This window comes from Corvus cornix, chromosome 19 (genome assembly GCF_000738735.6).
Source record: "Corvus cornix cornix isolate S_Up_H32 chromosome 19, ASM73873v5, whole genome shotgun sequence".
In the NCBI taxonomy this organism is placed as follows: Eukaryota; Metazoa; Chordata; class Aves; order Passeriformes; family Corvidae; genus Corvus; species Corvus cornix.
In genome coordinates, this window is record NC_046348.1 from 4,660,898 (window position 1) to 4,678,019 (window position 17,122).

Below are 17,122 nucleotides of genomic sequence, written 5' to 3' on the forward strand. Positions count from 1 at the left end.
CATTGGATGGTCTCCAGTTCTTTGCATTTTCTAAAAAGTTTTTAAATCAAGGTGTAGAAGAAAAGACAGGAGTAATCATCTTGGCTCTGGCTCTGCCAGGCTTTTTCCCTTGCAGTGCATTTGTTGCTGGCATTGGTATGGCGTTGGTGGTTGCTTTCTGCTGATAGTAGCTCCTTTTGAAAAGCCAGTGCTACCTTTCCCCTCTTGCAAGATGGTTTGATAGGTTTGGCCTACATTTGTGGCACTGGCTGTTGTTGTTGTGAGCAGACAAAGCCACAACTCCTTCTTTTTTTACATTTTCCTTTTGAGTTTTTATTTAGTAGCCTGCTAATTAGAATAATTTTATTGATGGCTCCATTGGCACCTCTGTTCTTGCTCTCTTTGTTCTATGCAGTGGCCACCACACACGTTGACTCCCTGTCCCAAAAGCATTGCACAGAGCGCTAAATTTGTTCCAGTTAAAGCTTGTTTAAAAGCTTACTTGGAGTCAAATTACTTCAGTATGCGGAAATAAAATGCGTTTATTGAAATTTTCTAACTAATTCTGTGTGTGAAAGGTACTTGCATCAGTTTGCCGAGTGGCAAAATGCTTCTTAAGAAATGTTTTCATGCTTGTGGGTTTTTACTATTTTTTTCTTCCTCTGGAAGTGTAAATTACAGGTATTCTGGTCTTCGTTATTTGTTCAGCAGTCACTGTTGAATTGTAAGATGGGATCGTGGTTCTTGAGATGTTGTGCTCTTTTTGGATTGTCTGGTCTTTCCTTTTGCTTGTTTTAGAAAGGGGCTTTACAGCAAAGCTGACACGAACTCTGCTCACAGAATCCTTACGATGTTTTACCTTTCTACACACTTTCATCTTAGAACTGGGGCTGGCCTTTTACAGTCAAAACAGACATTAATAAAAATTCCCAGTGTCAGCCCTGTGGTTTCTCCCCCAGTCATAATCTAGAGCGTTATCAGGTGAACATGGCTCTGTTTTTCCAGAGGAGCACACCAAGCTTTCAAAGCAGTTTATAATTTCTGAAATATTTCTGAAATACTTATATAATCGGTACGCTGGCTGCTGAACAGGTGAAAATGATGAGGTTTTGAGATTGAAGGGTGGATTGCCTCATGGAGCAGTTAGGGAAATGTAAAATTTCCCCAAGACAAGTAGGCTGTGTGTGTGTGGAGTTGTGCCAGACGCTTCTGCACTGGTGTCATCCTGGCACTGGGAAATTTTCCTTTAATAGGAAATTAAAAATTGCAAAAAGCTACATTGAGAGCTTTGATAGATCTGACAAATGCAATCCTGTGAGAGGATGAAAACAGAAATGAGACTTCTGAAAACTCCTTTCAGTAGCAGATTATCAGTAGACTGGGGATCTGATTGAACTGGTGATAAAGGGAAATACCTTAAATACACAGAAACAGGATTTCGGGGGAAGTGGTTAATGCTGCATTTACTGGTAGAAAATTCCTAATCTACATGAAGTTGTGGTTTGTGTCGGTCCTTGTAATAAGTAAAATGAGGTTTACGGTGAATCACAGAATCATTAAGGTTGGAGAAGACCTCTGAGATCATCAAGGCCAAGCTGTGACTGATCTCCACCTTGACAACTAAGCCAGAGCACTGAGTGCCACGTCCAGTTGTTTCTCGAACCCTTCCAGGGATGGGGACTCCACCACCTCCCTGGGCAGCCCATTCCAATGGTTGACCACCTTTTCCACGAAAAAATTCTTCCTGCTGCCCTGTTAATCTCTGCAGTCACACTTAAGGCTTCCAAAGGCACAGCCTAGGCTTTGCATCCATGTCTAGAAGCCTACCAGGAAATAATCTTTAAGTTTGTCTTAAAGTTGTGATATATGTTTCTTGCTCCAGTGTAGGAGTTTTATGGTAAATGCAGCAAGGATTAAACATTTAGATGTGGGAGAATTACAATAGTTTGGGATACGGTCACAGTACTTGCAGATAGTTATTACAAGTTTTTGTAACTTCTTCCATGTGAGCCATGGGAATACTGGTTCGAAGCAGAGACTGAGGACTAGTTATGGTTGTTGGAGCAGCTTTTGGGGGAATTGGGATGCTGAAGTGTGGTGGTTTCTTTGGTTGTGAAATGCCCATGGCAGGGCAGTGGCCAGTAACTGTTAGACATGGGCAAGGGAACAGAAACTTCATAAATATCCAAGAAAGTTCAATTTCTTTCTGAAACTATTTTCGTAAGTGAGTAATTTTTAGGACTCAACTTTGAGAGCAGCCACCCAGCAGCTCCCAGGTCTCAGGAATGGAAGGGCTGACTTGAATCTTCTTGTTGTGGAAAGGGAAGGACTTGTGCTGAGCTGGTCAGTGGTGCAGACCTGCTGCCGGGTGATTATCAAGGAATGCATCTGGTAGGCAAAGACATGTCAGCCGTAAAGGAAAACAACCTTGAAACTCGCCTGCAGTGAGCCCGGAGTTTCGTAATTACTTGGGGTCAACCTAATTGCAGGCTGGTGCCAAAAAGGGGGATTCCACAGCCCCCTCACTCCAGCTGTGTTTTCCCACTCCCTGTTGTAATGGTGCAATTCCTTGTGGGCACAGCTGGGCCCTGAACAGGGAGCTGATTCAATGCAGCAGAAATTAAGAGGGGAAGGATGGGATGTTTTCAGCAGGCTGGCTCTGCTCTGGTGGATCTCATGCAGCCATGTCACCATGGGGTGACAGAGACAGGATGAACAGAGAGTCTAACAGGGTTTGGAAGTACCTGAGTTAAGAGAACATAAATTCACTCCAAGGTGATTGTTGTTACACTGGATAGTGGATTGACCCTCCTAGTTTTAGATTTTTTATTTCTATACTGACTAAAAGAAAGCCTTTAATGTTTGTTTTCTGGGGACTGCTTCTAATGACTCCCACACTTAGGAGCACAAGACTTTCTTGTCTCCTCTCCTCCCACTGCCTTCCTCCCACCCCCAGTAAATTTGTTGAAATGGGTCAAAGTAGAAACCCTGGAGAGAGTTCTTTAGTTATCTCTGAACTGCCCTAAATCAATGGGACTTGGGGGCAGGGGGAGGGATAATGGTCTTATTTGTTCTCTCCCAAGATGTGCTCCAAGCAGTGACTCCCTTTCTGCAGGGGTGATTGAATGGTGGCTATTTTGGGCCAGAAAGTTCATTAGCCAGTATTGAATCAGTGGAACTAAAGCTTCCAGGCTTTGAATCCTTTCCACAGCCAGGTCACCGCTGCAATACCTTTGAGCCCTGGTTTTTGTTTGCTTTTCCTTGGAACCCTTTTGATTTCAAAGGTGTGAAGGATGATACTGAGACATGGGCTCCTATTTTTGACTCTCCAAGACACTTCTCTCTGTGCAGAATTACATCTCCTTTTACTTGTTACCTACTTAGAGGGTGATTGCAAAGCTTGGGAAGGTGTTTACCTCTGAGTGTTACACAGTACTCAGGTTTGAAATGTTGAAGTTACTACTATTTACTCCTTAAAATGAGCTTGCTTGCAGAAATAATGCATTGGCCACATTGATTTTTTTAAACAAATTGGGCTATCTCATGAGATTAAATCACAGAAGTATGAAAAATCTGCCATTGGTGCTTCTGGGTTGTAATCCTGTATCTATTATTATGTTTAAATAAATGAAACTTGCATTGTACACAGTTCAAATCAAGTAAGGAAGAAAAGATTAGCGATTTTCCAAACAGTTTTGATTTGGGTCTTATTAACTATGACATGGCTTGCAGATTTAATATCTTATTTTGTATCAAATCATGGGGTTAGATCATGGGGTTCCTCAGCTGGAATTGCATCTTACACTCTCAGTTGCTCATCAGTGCAATATCTGGAGCTCGTGGGCTCCAGCCCCCAGAGTCAGACAGCTCGGTGCAGTGGTGTGCTGGCAGTTCTCCTTGGCAACGTCCGCGCCTGATATGTCACAGAAGGAAATGTTTTGTGGTGAGGAATTATCAGACCTGTCCCAAAAGGAATTCAGAAAGTAATGGGAAGGCGCCCGGCATAAGCGCGCCGTGGCACCAGTATGAATCAAGCAGTGAGGGTGAGAAAGTTCTTTGTCATTTGCTACCTGACTCTTCATTGTAGCACAAAATATGAAATTTTACTTATTTTTTTAATCAGTTCTTTTTCTTTCTTGTCTCTAAACTTGCAAGCACAGGTCTTTAAAAGTCTTTCTTTTCCATAGGTCAGGTTCCTTGCTAGCGCTCGCTATCGGAAACCAAAGCACTTGGTTCTTTGCTTGACTGAAATTCCCTCTTACTTCATGATTTGTGTTTTCTTTGCTTGGCTCTAAATGTGTGCTTCCTTTTTAAATATAGTTTTCCAAGTTTCTGGCCGTACCAGATTGTTTATATTTTTTAAAAGCCTTCTGCTTAGCCGTTATATTGCTCTTTATAGTTCTGCTTAACCACATTGGTTTCTGTTGCTCTTTTTTCTTGCATAAACTTAGCTGGGATGAATTTCAAATGTGGTTTATCCAACTGTTAAGTATTTCCCACTTTTCTGCAATAGATTTCACATATGTTACAGAATTCCAAACCAAGATCTGGTGGACATATTCCTGTTTCTTTACTCAAAGTCAGATACAGAAGGATTTTTAAGCATTTCAGTGACAATATTTAGGTCACCGGATCCAGCACACTGCTTGGCTTCACATCCATTTGTCATATTGAGCTGGTTTCTAAGGATTAGTATAACTATGGTCCATATATTTATTAAAAAAGAAAGAAAAAGAATCTTAGTTTTATGTTAATAAACCTAAAGGGGGAAAAAATATTGGTCCTCTTGAGTTGGGAACTGCAGAAGGCTTTTTATTTTCCCTCCAGAGGTCAAACTGTGGAGTTACCTAAGACTCATGTCCATCCTTCCAGGATTTACCCATTCAAAAATATATCTAAAATGAAGAATTAGGCTTTTTCAGAGTATTTAGACAGTAGTGTCTGTATCTATTGTCAAGTCAGCAACTTGACCTCCTATTTGGGGTCTGGTATTAGACCTGACAGGAGGTCCCAGGCTTGTGCTTTTGGTCCCTTAGAGGTGGTTGAGTTATGAACAAATTCCAGAAGCGTGGCAAATTTCTGGTGGAGAATACTGGGAGTTTTGCAGGCAGGTTGGAGGCACGTTGGCAGAGGGATGAGTTGAAGGTAGTCTTGTTCTAGCATATCATTCTTCCTTTTCATGAACTTTTCGTAGAGCCAGGTTTTTCTCCTTTTGAATTAATCAGAGGCTAAAACAGTGCCAAATTCCTTTTATGAATTCTTGGTTCTCCCAGTGACTTGGGGAACGATGTCTGTATCTGAATGGATGGGTTTGCCTTTATTTCTTCATGTTCTGTGGAAATGCTGCAGCAGAGGCATAAACTGACACAGAAGATTGAGTATTGTTGGTTTAGGCACTGATAAGTGACCCGTTCAGTCTGTTACGGTGACATTTGGAAGCACAGCACTGAGTGCAGGAACTGGGATGGGGATAACACACTTGGAAGAAGCTGGGAAACAGTGGGACCTGTGCTTTAGCTCAGTAGAAACTGTTGGAAGATACTCTGGCGTTCATCAGGTGCTTAAAAAAAGATATGTTTTGGAGAGGAAATGGAGATAGCTGCTAATAACATTGGAGGAATAGATTCCAATAATAGGAAAAGATAATTTTGTATTCAAATAAGGCAAGACTTAAATGGAAAAGAGCACTGCACTGGAAGTATGGAGTTATATACAGCATGTCATAGGAAATTAAGAGTGACTGAAGCACAACCAGTCTAGATTCAAGTATAAGATTAACCAATATTTGAATTAATAAATTTTTTAACAGGATAACTCAAAAGGGGGAAAACCAATATCTTTAAAAAGCAGGCAGGTGAAAATAAACCTGGTTTGAATATGTCCAGTATCTGTAATCTTGACTGGATTAGGGAATTTATTAGGAGGTGTGTCCTGTGTGCCACTGCTGCTGTCCTGTGTAACGCTGGGGTGGAGCCATGAATAGTTTTGAGAAAAATGGTGATGTTTTGGTTGCTTGGTGCATTGTTCTGTGCTGCTCAATATTCCCAATAACATGATGTATGGGGTTTGTTTTTTTTTTATTTCTGTGACAGAGCTCTGACTGTATTTCCTTTTTTTTTTTTTTTTTTGGTTTATGTTTCTTTTTCTTAACAGAGAGAACTCGATACCACAGCAACGATATTGGCGAACCGGCAAGATGAAAGTGAGCAGTCCAGGAAAAAACTTATTGAGCAAAGTCGTGAGTTCAAGAAAAACACTCCAGAGGTAAGGAGAAAAGCTATCCCAGTCTCTCCTGTAGATAGTCTTAGGCATGTGGAAGTGATGATTTCTTCTTAAGGGTTTATTTCTATAATTTTTTGTATGTATTGCCAGGTCCTTATCTATACCTGCTTATCTCTGATGTTTTTCTCATCAGGAAGCTTTTGCATTCTGTAAATACTGAAATACAGATTGATGTTTTTAGAGGAAGCATCAACAGCGGCCTTGAAACAGGCTTGCTCTAAATGATATGATAATGTTAAACCTGGAGAATTGCAAAAAAACTCCTTTGCCAATCCAAACTCTCCGAGCACTTGGATGTAGAAAATGACATTTCACTGCCTAAATAAATCTATATCAAGGGCATAACTTCAAAGATGCTCATTTTTCCATCAAAAATCAAATTAAGTTTTGCTGTTGATTTCACTGGAAACACAAGGTCAGGGCTGAGCCAAACTCCCCTGGGAGAATGTGCATGGAGCAGCTGTGGGGTAAAACTTGCAGGGACCAATGGGCAAAGCTGGGAAAGGTGAGTATTTTGTGTGAGAAGCTGGGAGTGTTTAAACTCTTCCTGTGAGCTTGTGCAGTGTGTCTGTGCACAGGCATGTGCAGTTACCTCAATCCCACAGATAATCCCACTTTGTTGCCTCCTGAAAGCAGAGCAGTGCTTAGGGCTGGCTGGCTCCTCTGTTTGTTTTGTGGATTTGGGTATTTTTTCCCTGCTGATTGCCAGCAATCTGTTCATCCAGGAATGTTGTGGCGTTTCAAAGCCAGTTCCAGATAACTGATACGCCAGTACCAGCTCCTTCCAAGCCTCTTCCTGGGAGGGAAGCAGCAGGCAGCTCTCCTAACCTTTATTGCTGCTTCTCCAGAAGCAGATGCTGCTCTGCTTCCTGTGGGTGCAGAGGGAGGGATGCTGACCCAGAGAGGGGAAAGGTAATGTGGGAGCAGGAGTGACTCGTGGGGGAGAGGCAGTGTTTTTTAACCAGTGCCCTGAGGAGACAGAAATCAATTCTTTTTGAAGAAAAAGTAGAATTTGGGGACTGTGGCTTTGAAGGAACAGGGCTTTTTAAAAGGAGTAAAAGAATTTGAAGAGTGAGTTCAGGAGCTGTGAGAGGGAGAGTTGATGCACTTTGCAAACTGTTAGGAAGACAAGGAGGAAGGAGAGAAGTGAAAGAATGTGGAGGGTATAGGAAATTGTGCAGAATCCAGAAAATACGTGGAATTCTGGGGCCACATTTGCAATTGTTTGCTAGAAGCTCAAGTTCATACTACAAAACCTAACTTGTTTCCTGCTGCCTTCCTTTTTTTCCTATAAGGAAAATGACAAATTCTTCAGAATGTGGCTGTAGCTGCCAGCTCCCATCTGATGGCATGTTGCAGATTTCAGGAGATTTCTTTAAGCCAGTTTTATTTTTGTGGAGCAGAAGGGGAGCAACAAACAAAAAACCCCAAGACACTACACTTTTAAAGTGCATTGGGAGAGTACCTTGGTAACTCAGTGGGAGAGGAATGTACAGAGGCAAATAGATCCTCTTGTACAGAGAGATAGAGTGGGAAATGATATACAGTTAGTCCTTCCAGTAAGGAGGATACAGAATTTAAATCATTTGATGGGAAGGTTTTAAATATTAGTTTACAAAATACAATTCTGTAGCCTCTATTCTCTTCTAGAATATGTGGGTTTTATTTATTCAGGGACTGCATTCAAAATAACACTCTGAACATCCCCAGTGTTTGAGGAAATTGGGGTCTGTGCTAGATTCTACATCCTCTTTTGTCCAAGGACCCCTGTGGAACCACACTCATTTATAAGCTTGCATGGATTTTTTAGGTTCTTTCTTTGTCTGCCTTCTCTGCTGTGGTTCTCTTCTGCAGCTTTGTTTCTGAAGAGCAACTTCTTTCTCTGAGAGAGAAAGGCTGAAAATGGGATCAAAGGATTAGAAGAAAGTATCTGAACTGAAGGAATGGGCAGCTGTAGCCAACTTGAGATGCAGTTTTTGCCCCAGGAGCATGGAGGGAGCTCAGATGTGGAAGCTCTGTCCTGTCCAAGGGATTTGGTGTGGTAGATGTGGGTGTCCAGCTATCCCTGCTGGAAAACTGCACTGGATTTCCTCCTCACGCAGAATTTAAAGCTTGTGCATTGTGTGTTCACCTTCAGTTGTTTTTTGCACTCCCAAAAAGCAAGGAGGTCTATGAACATTTCTCAAAACTTCACAGTTTTGGGAGACAGCTGGAAATTAGAAGTCAGGATGAGTAACTGCAGCTTTGTCCAGAAGCCTCCCCAGAATGGGAAACATCCTTGGGATGGACAGGGAATGCACAGGGAGCCACTGGCATCTCGAAACCGATACATTTATGTTCCTAAAACATCCACTGTGCTCTTTTTCATAACAAAAGAGTTCTGTGGTAGAAAACCAGCTTGGATGCACAATGTTCTTCAGATAGATAAATAACCCAGTGTACAGCTCAATTCAGATTTCCACGATGAAGTAACAACTTTCTTGGCATTAAAAAAAGAAACAAACCCACAAAGATGGAATTGTTAAATGTAACAATCTGTTTCAGAATTGTACTTTCCATTTTGTGTTTCACCCTGCCTGCATCCCTGTTGGTGCAGCCCTGGTTTAGGCTGTGCCAGCATCTCTTTTCCTCTGTCCTTGCCAGTCCCACCATAAATCAGGAGACAAGTGTGGATTGCCTTGACTTTCCTACTCATTGCTGCCTCTAGACTTTCTGTAATATCTGCTTGAAAGTTATCTCCTGTGCAGCAGAAAAGGATTCAAACAATTACTAAAAAAGTTGAAGATACTTCTGTTTCTTTTTACTTTAAAAATTGTGACAGATCTATTTGGGTCATTTCTGCCTTCCTTGCAAATTACCAAATTGCTGCAAAAGCAATACAAAGTTTTCATGTTTAGAGGAATGACCCTAGGGCTTTTGGTATTTAAAAATGTTAAAATACTATTTCTGTCTTGGCATACTGGGAGACGACTCTGGGAAGAAGTATCTCATGTTTGGGAACTTAATGTGAACAGAAAATTCAGTGGTGGTTGTGCAGAAACTTCTAGAAAGGGTTCTTAACCTGTTATTGCAAAAATACTCTTTACCTCCTCACACCTTTCAGGAGGTTGTGTCAGACCTGCTGCTCATAGATGTTTTGGAGTATTTTCAGTCTCAATTTGTTTCCCCCTGAGCAGCTACTGTGGAAGGCTGAGACTGGTCAGGAGATTACTTGAAACATCAATTTTACATGACTGTTACTTGGAAGGCATCTCAAAATATATCATGTGAATTGCCAGCCTGCATCAGATGATTATTTTCTTACAGTGACAAATCCTGAACTGTTGTGACTGGCTGAGATATTTTGGGGGTATTTTAACCCCTGTGAAATTCTTGTTTTACCTAATTCTGTCCTCATATGCCAATTCTGGTGTGAATAAGGGAATCTTTGAATGACCAGCTTTCAGAGTTGGGGTTTTGTAGTCTCCAAATAATTTCAGGTGCACAGGTTAATAATTTTTGGCACAAAGTGTAGATAGTTCCTAATGTTGATAACTTTGCTTTTGTTTTTACCCAGATTCTTAGTTCAGTAACCACTTTTTGCTTGCCCATTTCTGTTTTAACCACTGAAGAGCTTTTCTAATACTTCCACTTTTAAGCCTGTTGAACCTGTAACTCTCCATTGCTTTTCTCTATGATTTGAGCTGTGGGGGTTGTTAATTACCAGGCTCACCTGAGCCAGGGGTCATTAAACTGAGCACAAGACAAAAGACCAGCCTGGGAGGCCTGGGTCAGCTGCTCTTGGGAAATGAAATAAGCAACTAATTTTATAGTGGGAGATCATGAGCTCTAGAAAATCAGGCAGATGGGAGGTGCCTGCATAAAGGCCAGATTTAGAGGCAGGAGCTTGCCCTGTTCCTGTGGCCCCTTGTTTTTATCCTGATGGGTAAAATGGTAAATTGGATGGGTGACTCCTCACTGTTGTTGCCCTTTGCAGTTTCTGGGTTGTAAATGTATTCAATTGATGAGATTGAGAAAGTCAAGATTACCTTTAAATGCCCAAATTCCTGTCTGAATCCTGTAAAGCAGATTAAAGGTTCGATGGGCAGAGTTATGCAGGGATGTGGGAGAACCTCCAAGCACAGAAATGTAAATTCTCAAACATCAAACTGGAAAATGGAATATGGGAAGGTGCTAGAAAACAAAATAATACCTAAACACTGACTGGGTGGAGGGAGCAGCCTGCTCACCCTGAGCCCTTGATCTCAAATAAATGACATTTACCTGCCTACACCAAACCTGTTTTCCATCAGTGCCACCCAAACCATCCCTGTGCTCCCCATCCTGCTCCATCACCGTTCTGCAGTGCCCCAAAGAGAAAGAAAGACGCCTGTAAAATCTTCTTGTACACAAGTAACAGTTTTATTCATCATGTTGCTTGTCAAGGTGATGCATATCTTTAAGATCCACGAGCTTTTTTTAAAAAAAATCATTGTAATTGCAAGTCATAAGGAACTAAAGGAAATCAAGACAGTTATTATGGAAGGGCTCAGTTTTTCAAAGTGTAACATTCTTAAATTCTTTGTCTCTAATGTTTCTGGAGTATTCTACTGAAATATCCAGTCTCTACAGCAAAAGATAATCAAATTAATGGTAAAAAAAAGAAAATTAATTCTGCTGCTTGAATTAGTTCTTGAAATGAGAGCAGGATCTTCAGAATTGTGGGTAGTGAATTGTGTTGATTCCCAATGACGTTGCACAGTCAGCTTTGGTCTAGTCTGTGTGACAAAGTGGAAATAATAACAAAATCTACTGAAAACACACAGTCTGTCTGAGGATAATTGATGTTCTCAGTGTCTGTGTACAGAGGGGTGTGAATATTGATTTGCTGCCATCTACAGCTGGGTTGTTCCACTCCTCTTACTGCTTTCTTTTTTTCCTCACCGCCCCCCCCCTTTTTCCTTTTCCCACTTTCCCCTTCCCCTTCTTTTTCCCCTTTTTTTTTCCTTTTCCCACTTTCCCCTTCTTTTTCCCCTCTTTTTTTCCTTTTTCCTCCTTTTTTTCCCTTTCCCTCCCTCTTTTCTCTTTTTCTTTCCCCCTTTGATGAATACCTCTCCTTTAGGATAATATCTAGGTGTCATGTCCTACCTTCCCATATTTTTATTCTTAAGAGGTTTGTTTGCCAGGTAAATGATTTTTATGATAATTTGTACTACATAGGCTTGGTATTTCAAAAGCTAAATGGAGAAGTATATTATTATTATGATGTGACTTTCTCAGAAGAGTAAAAAAATCTATCTCCGTATCTTTAAATGTGATCTAAACACCAGTCTTATGGAGTCAGAAGGGTTAAATGAGGTCTAAGCTGATCCTGGACAGATTATTTAATACATATTTCACTTTAGCATGTTCTCACTGTTGACAGGAAACCCATCAGAATTTCTGACATCTGTTTCTATATTATGATCTCTTGCTGCCTTTTTACTGGAAGTGAGAGAACACTAAGACAGTTATGATTCACAGTTGTATTTTTCTAGGATTCTCCTAAAACTGACCTCCATTGACCACATTGACCATTCCCACCACACTCAGTAAACTTTATTAATTTTTTTTTTAAAAAAATTGTCTTTATTGTCTTGACTTTTGCTGTTTCCAGCAGAGCAGGGTGGCAGCAGAAGGTGGGCAGCAGAATCTGTGCAATTTATTTGGGAATAACAGGGCTTGAGAAAGGCCTTTTACCAAATGAGGCCATACTTTGGGGATTATTGCTATGTAGGATTTCAGAGTTCATGATTTTCAAACAGCATTTTTAAAGGTCTGAAACCCAGGAAAAAAGTTCCCCTGACCTGCAGAAGTCATGAGTGTGCTGTATGTTATTAGGCAGAGAAGTTTAATTTAAAGCATTTTTCTGAAACCACATGACCTGGACCACTTTGAGTTACTGTTTCTATCTCCCATTTGCTTTCAAGTCAAGATACCCTTAAATCAGTTTTCTACAACACATTTACCTCAGAAGTCTTTTTGTAAATCTGAAAATATACAGGCAATTACTTTATTCAAGAGTTCCAAAAATACTCAAGAGGGGGACACATCTGATTCAACTGAACTCATTAGAGCAGTTGAACAAATTAATTCCTCTGAAGTCAACTTGCTCTTAGTAATGTAGATTTATTTCATTTGAGCATTTTCCTGGTTGAGAGCTGAAGAATTCACTTTTCTTCTCACAGCATTGGTTGCAGGTATTGGATTTCAGTAATGCCAAGGGTGCAGCATTTTCCATTGCAGCAAAGGAGAAAAGGGGGTATTTTGGGTATTACTGTGGTTTACAAAGGGACACACTTGTAAGCAAATATTTACAAGTTAATCTCTCTTGTTAAGCCTTTGATGCTGCAGTGAGTTTCTGCTGTCACTGAGACTGAAAGAAGGCAAAGCAAACAGTTTGTTTTTCCCTGGTTGTTCTTGCCTTTGCTTGAACCTCGCAGGGCTGACCCAGTTGGAAAGTGGCCAGGGCAGGCAGCGGGGCAGGGGAAGGTTGGGGGTGAGGGCTGAAAGAGGAGAATGTTTTCAAGGTCAGAACTAAAGGAAAAAAGCTCAATCTGACAGAGCATTTGTCATCCTTCCTCCTGCAGAATGGTTGTACTTTATGTAGTGTGCATTAAGATATAACGTGATTTATTGATGTATCATTGACTGGCTTTTAAGGGAAAATATTGTCATTTTTTTAGCTGAAATAGCTGAGATTTTTCTCACTGTGGTACCAATAATTACCAGCCATTCTTACCTTCTATTTTATGGTACTTTTAAAGGTAAGTGGAACACTTGGAATTTGTATGGAGATCACTCTCCAAGCAAGTCTGAAGTTCAGTTCCTAAATTTACTCTGAACAATAGTTTGACTTATTTTCAAGAGTTATAAAAATAACAGGCATCAATATCCCTGCTCTTCCTTCCCATGTGTATTTACCAAGCGAAGAAATAATTAAACATCTTCAGTTAGTATTTTTCCTTTTCTACTTTGTGAACAAACATTCTGTAACCCTCAGCTCATCTGCTGGACCACCTCAGAGTCACTCAGGTGGAATTGAAGGAACACATTGTTCTCATTAAAGTTATGATGTTGTCACAAATAACTCTTTTAACAGCAGTTGCCAGTTAGGAGAGATTCCTGTCACTGCTCTGACAGTGGATAAGTGAACAGTTGGATCTGCTTGAAAGAGAAGCAGAAACTATTATATGTGGAGTAAAAATACTCACAAACCAAATGCCCAAGGTACAAATGACAGTTTGAAGCTTTTCTATTAAAAACCCTCCCAAATACCCCAATTTTCTGCAGGGCTACTCTGTTGTGGTCAGTTTTGGATGAAGTCTTGATTTTTGGGGGGAGAAATGTCTGTAAAATGCTCTTAAAACCTATTTTCTTCCAGGAATTTTTAGTGTGTTTTGCTTGCTTAAAACAAAAAAACCTGCTTCCTGGTAACAATTTTAAAGTAAATTAAATGACAGATGAGAATTAGAGCAGTTGAGAGTAATTTTTATTTTGGAATTCTTTTTGCATTAACACATCTGCAGTGTTGATGAATATATGGAAAAATGAAATTGTGCTTCTATCCTGCCGTGTCTCCAGTGTGACAATAAATCACCTTTTTTTCCTTTTAAAATGTCTGGCCTTGTAATTTATGTTTGCATAACCCATTACTAAATTCATAGTAGGTGTTTTAGTTGGCAGGCACAATTCCAGGGATTCAGTGGACCTATTTTAATACTGAGCTTTTGTTACTGTTCATAATTATGTGTAGAAATATATGTATTTTCTTAATTATAAAAAACCCAGCCTGCTTTAACTTTGGATCTCCTCTCACTTCCTCCACACAAAGAGTGCTTTAAAGCTTTGAAAGAATTAGTGCTGTTTTGACTTGAGAAAAGGAATGGATTTACCAGGCTGAGGGGTTTTTTTCCAGTTTCGAAAAAACGAAACCCCAAAAAAGTGATAAAGTACAAAAAGCAAAGTTGTGATGCATCCCTGGTGCTGCTTAGAATTTTTGAGGATTCTTTTTATTTTATAGTCCGGTTGTAAATATTTAGGGCAGCATCAAGACAGTGTGCAAATAAAAGAAGTTTTATTAATAACCATTATCTGGCCTCTGGTAATAAATATGTATGACTCACATAGGAATCAACCCACCCAATAAATATAAAAGCCATACAAAACCATTAACAATTTTTAATGGACTTGCAGATGGAATAATTTAATGCAACTGTAGTTACTCAGGTTCCAGCTCCTGTAACTATTCCTCATCTGCTTGAAAGCTTTCATCTGAAATACATTGCCACCATTCGAGATTCCACCTTGTCTCTGTTTAAAACCATAAAGCTGTGGTTTCACAATTTTTGAAGCACTAATGCTTATTTATGGCCATAGTTCTGCACTTTTTAAGTACAGAGGTGGTTATTTATCTATTGAACGTACACTGACTTTTTAAGAAGGAAATTTTTCTTGGGAAGCAGCAGCACTAGGGCAGCATTCAGCCGGAAGGATGAGGAGTTGGGAATGAGCTCTGTGCTGGTCCTGGGGATGCCCTGGCACAGGATTGCCATTGGGACATTGCCTGCAGCCAGCTGGGCAGACATCACCTAATTTATTCATTATTGCCACCCAGGGACACGGGGGTTGTGGTTTCCCCATCCCTGGAAGAGTCCAAGGCCAGGTTGGATGGGGCTTGGAGAAACCTGGGATAGTGGAAGGTGTCCTTGTCCCTGTGGAGCTGGATGAGCTTTAAGGTCCCTTCCAACCCAACCCATCCTATGATTCTGTGATTATTACTCATTAGGATTGAAGCTGTTAAAGGACCCAAACTTGGGACGCTTCTGCCCCAAAATGGCTTTCTTGTGGTTCTCTGAAATAGAGAAAGCAGTGAAAAATGCTCAGTTCATAAATGAAAACAATCTGGTTTGTGCAATTGGTGAGGTAGATGCAGCATCATCACATCTCATAAAAAGCTTCTGCTGTGGTTTTCTGTATGTTTTGTTTCCTACTGGGTAAATAACAGTAATTTAAAGTATTTTGAAGAATTTGTCAGGTTCGCCAGTGTGTCTGAGAGTATGTGTGTGTGTGTGTGTGTGGGCACCGAGGACCTTCCAATAAAATATTGCAAAAGAAACTTGTGTTACTGGGCTGAATGCTGACGGATGAGCTGCTCCCTGAGGAGAGGCACCTGCAAACATTCTGCAGTTCCAAAGCTGGTTTTAATCCGAAGCTTTCATTCGGTGCAAGATGGTGCTGGGAGTGCTTTTAAAAACGCCCGAATGTGTTAAGACTTCTCAGTCCTGTTTGTCAGAAGCGATTTGAGCGCTGAAGAGCCAAACTCTGCAGCACTTTCAGTGCACTTTAGGGCATGTCCACGCCTGCAGTGGAGCTTTGCTAAGGCTGCTGGTATGGCCATGGCTTTCAAAGGCAGCGTTAATGCGTTCCTTGGCTGGCAGCAGCGGGCGGCTCCTTTCAAGCTGGCTGGGCCTGGCTCTGGGGACTGTGCTGTACTGAGTTCCCAGTGCCACATCTCCCAAGCCTTAATCAGACAAATTAACCTGTTGCTGATTATCCCCTTTGCCTCTAAGTCCTGCTGATGAAGTGCTGAAGAACTGGGATGGGTCAACCAGCAACGCTTGATGAAAACAAGAAGCCAGAGGTGGGCTTGGGGCTGCACTCACCTGCCCTACCTCAGCAGGAGGCAGGTTACCCCGCCTCCAATGCCTGAATACTTGGCTATCTGGAAACACTATCCCTTGCTCCTTGGGAAACTCTATCCATTGCTCCTGGTGAAAGTACACCCATTCTTTATAGGAAACTATCCATTGCTTTATGGAAAACTATCCATTACTCTGTGGGAAACTATCCACTGCTCCCTGCACAAGCTTTTCAGAGCCTCCCTGGGTTGTGCAGTGCTCAGCTGGAGGAACTGGGATCAGATTTGCAAATCACTTTGGAGCAATCCACTCTTCCTTTCTAGCAAAATCAACCGGGCACTTGGTTCCAGTGAGCAGCCAGTGGTCTCGATGACGGGCAGTGTGTGTGTGAGATTAGAAGGAAGAAAATTGCCCACGTTCATTTCCATGCTGATGGGATGCTGATCAGTCCTATTATCACTCATGGGAATGCTGAAACTCAGCTTAAAACCAAGAGTTGAGTGTGGAAAGCAGCACTCCAGTGTGTGCTACACCTTTAAACCCTGGCATTGCAAAGTACGCATGTTGCTGCCCATGGTGCACTTGGTTCATCCATGCAGGAAAATAAGGGCAGCAATAAAGAAATGAAGTGCTGCTTTGTTTGCAGAGGGAAGACATTATTACTCTGAAAAAAAGATTTAAACAAAATCAGCTAGCTGGTTGAAGTAGTTCTTCAATTAATGCTTGAAAAAGCAATAAGTTTAAAATGTTCTTTCAGTCAGTCACAGGAAAAGGCATATATTAAGCTCACCTGTTGAGAGGATTATCTCTGCTAAACACACTCATTTTACTTGAGACCAAAATAGATCCTTAAAAAATGAATACTGAAATAGGTTTACAGCTGATAGAGAGATTTCCTTCAGACCTGTTTTGTGGTATGCTCATCTGCTTTTTCAGGAATTTTAAGCATTGAAGGAATGAAGTCAAAGCTGCTGCTTGTCTTTGAAATGGATGCCTCTTTGATAAGCCTCTGATCTCTGTACCCAGAGTTGTAGTAGCAGATTCAAACACTGATTGTAAAATTGGGAGACTAAAATGTAGCCACGACAGCTTCAAACACTCTGTCTCTCTGTCAGATTCAATGCACAGGACATTGCCAGGAGTTAAAACGATGCAAAATTAAAGTAGCCTACTAAATTTACCTGCCATGGAGAATCCACAAA

At 41.0% G+C, this 17,122-nt stretch overlaps 1 protein-coding gene across 1 annotated transcript in view; it reads left to right on the forward strand.

Moving 5' to 3' along the window:
* CUX1 (cut like homeobox 1) overlaps positions 1 to 17,122 on the forward strand; it is a 250,222-nt gene that overhangs the window by 44,083 nt on the left and 189,017 nt on the right. Inside the window, 1 exon segment of the mRNA XM_039562956.1 lies at positions 6,133 to 6,243. Within this exon segment, the coding sequence (XP_039418890.1) occupies positions 6,133 to 6,243 (111 nt within the window).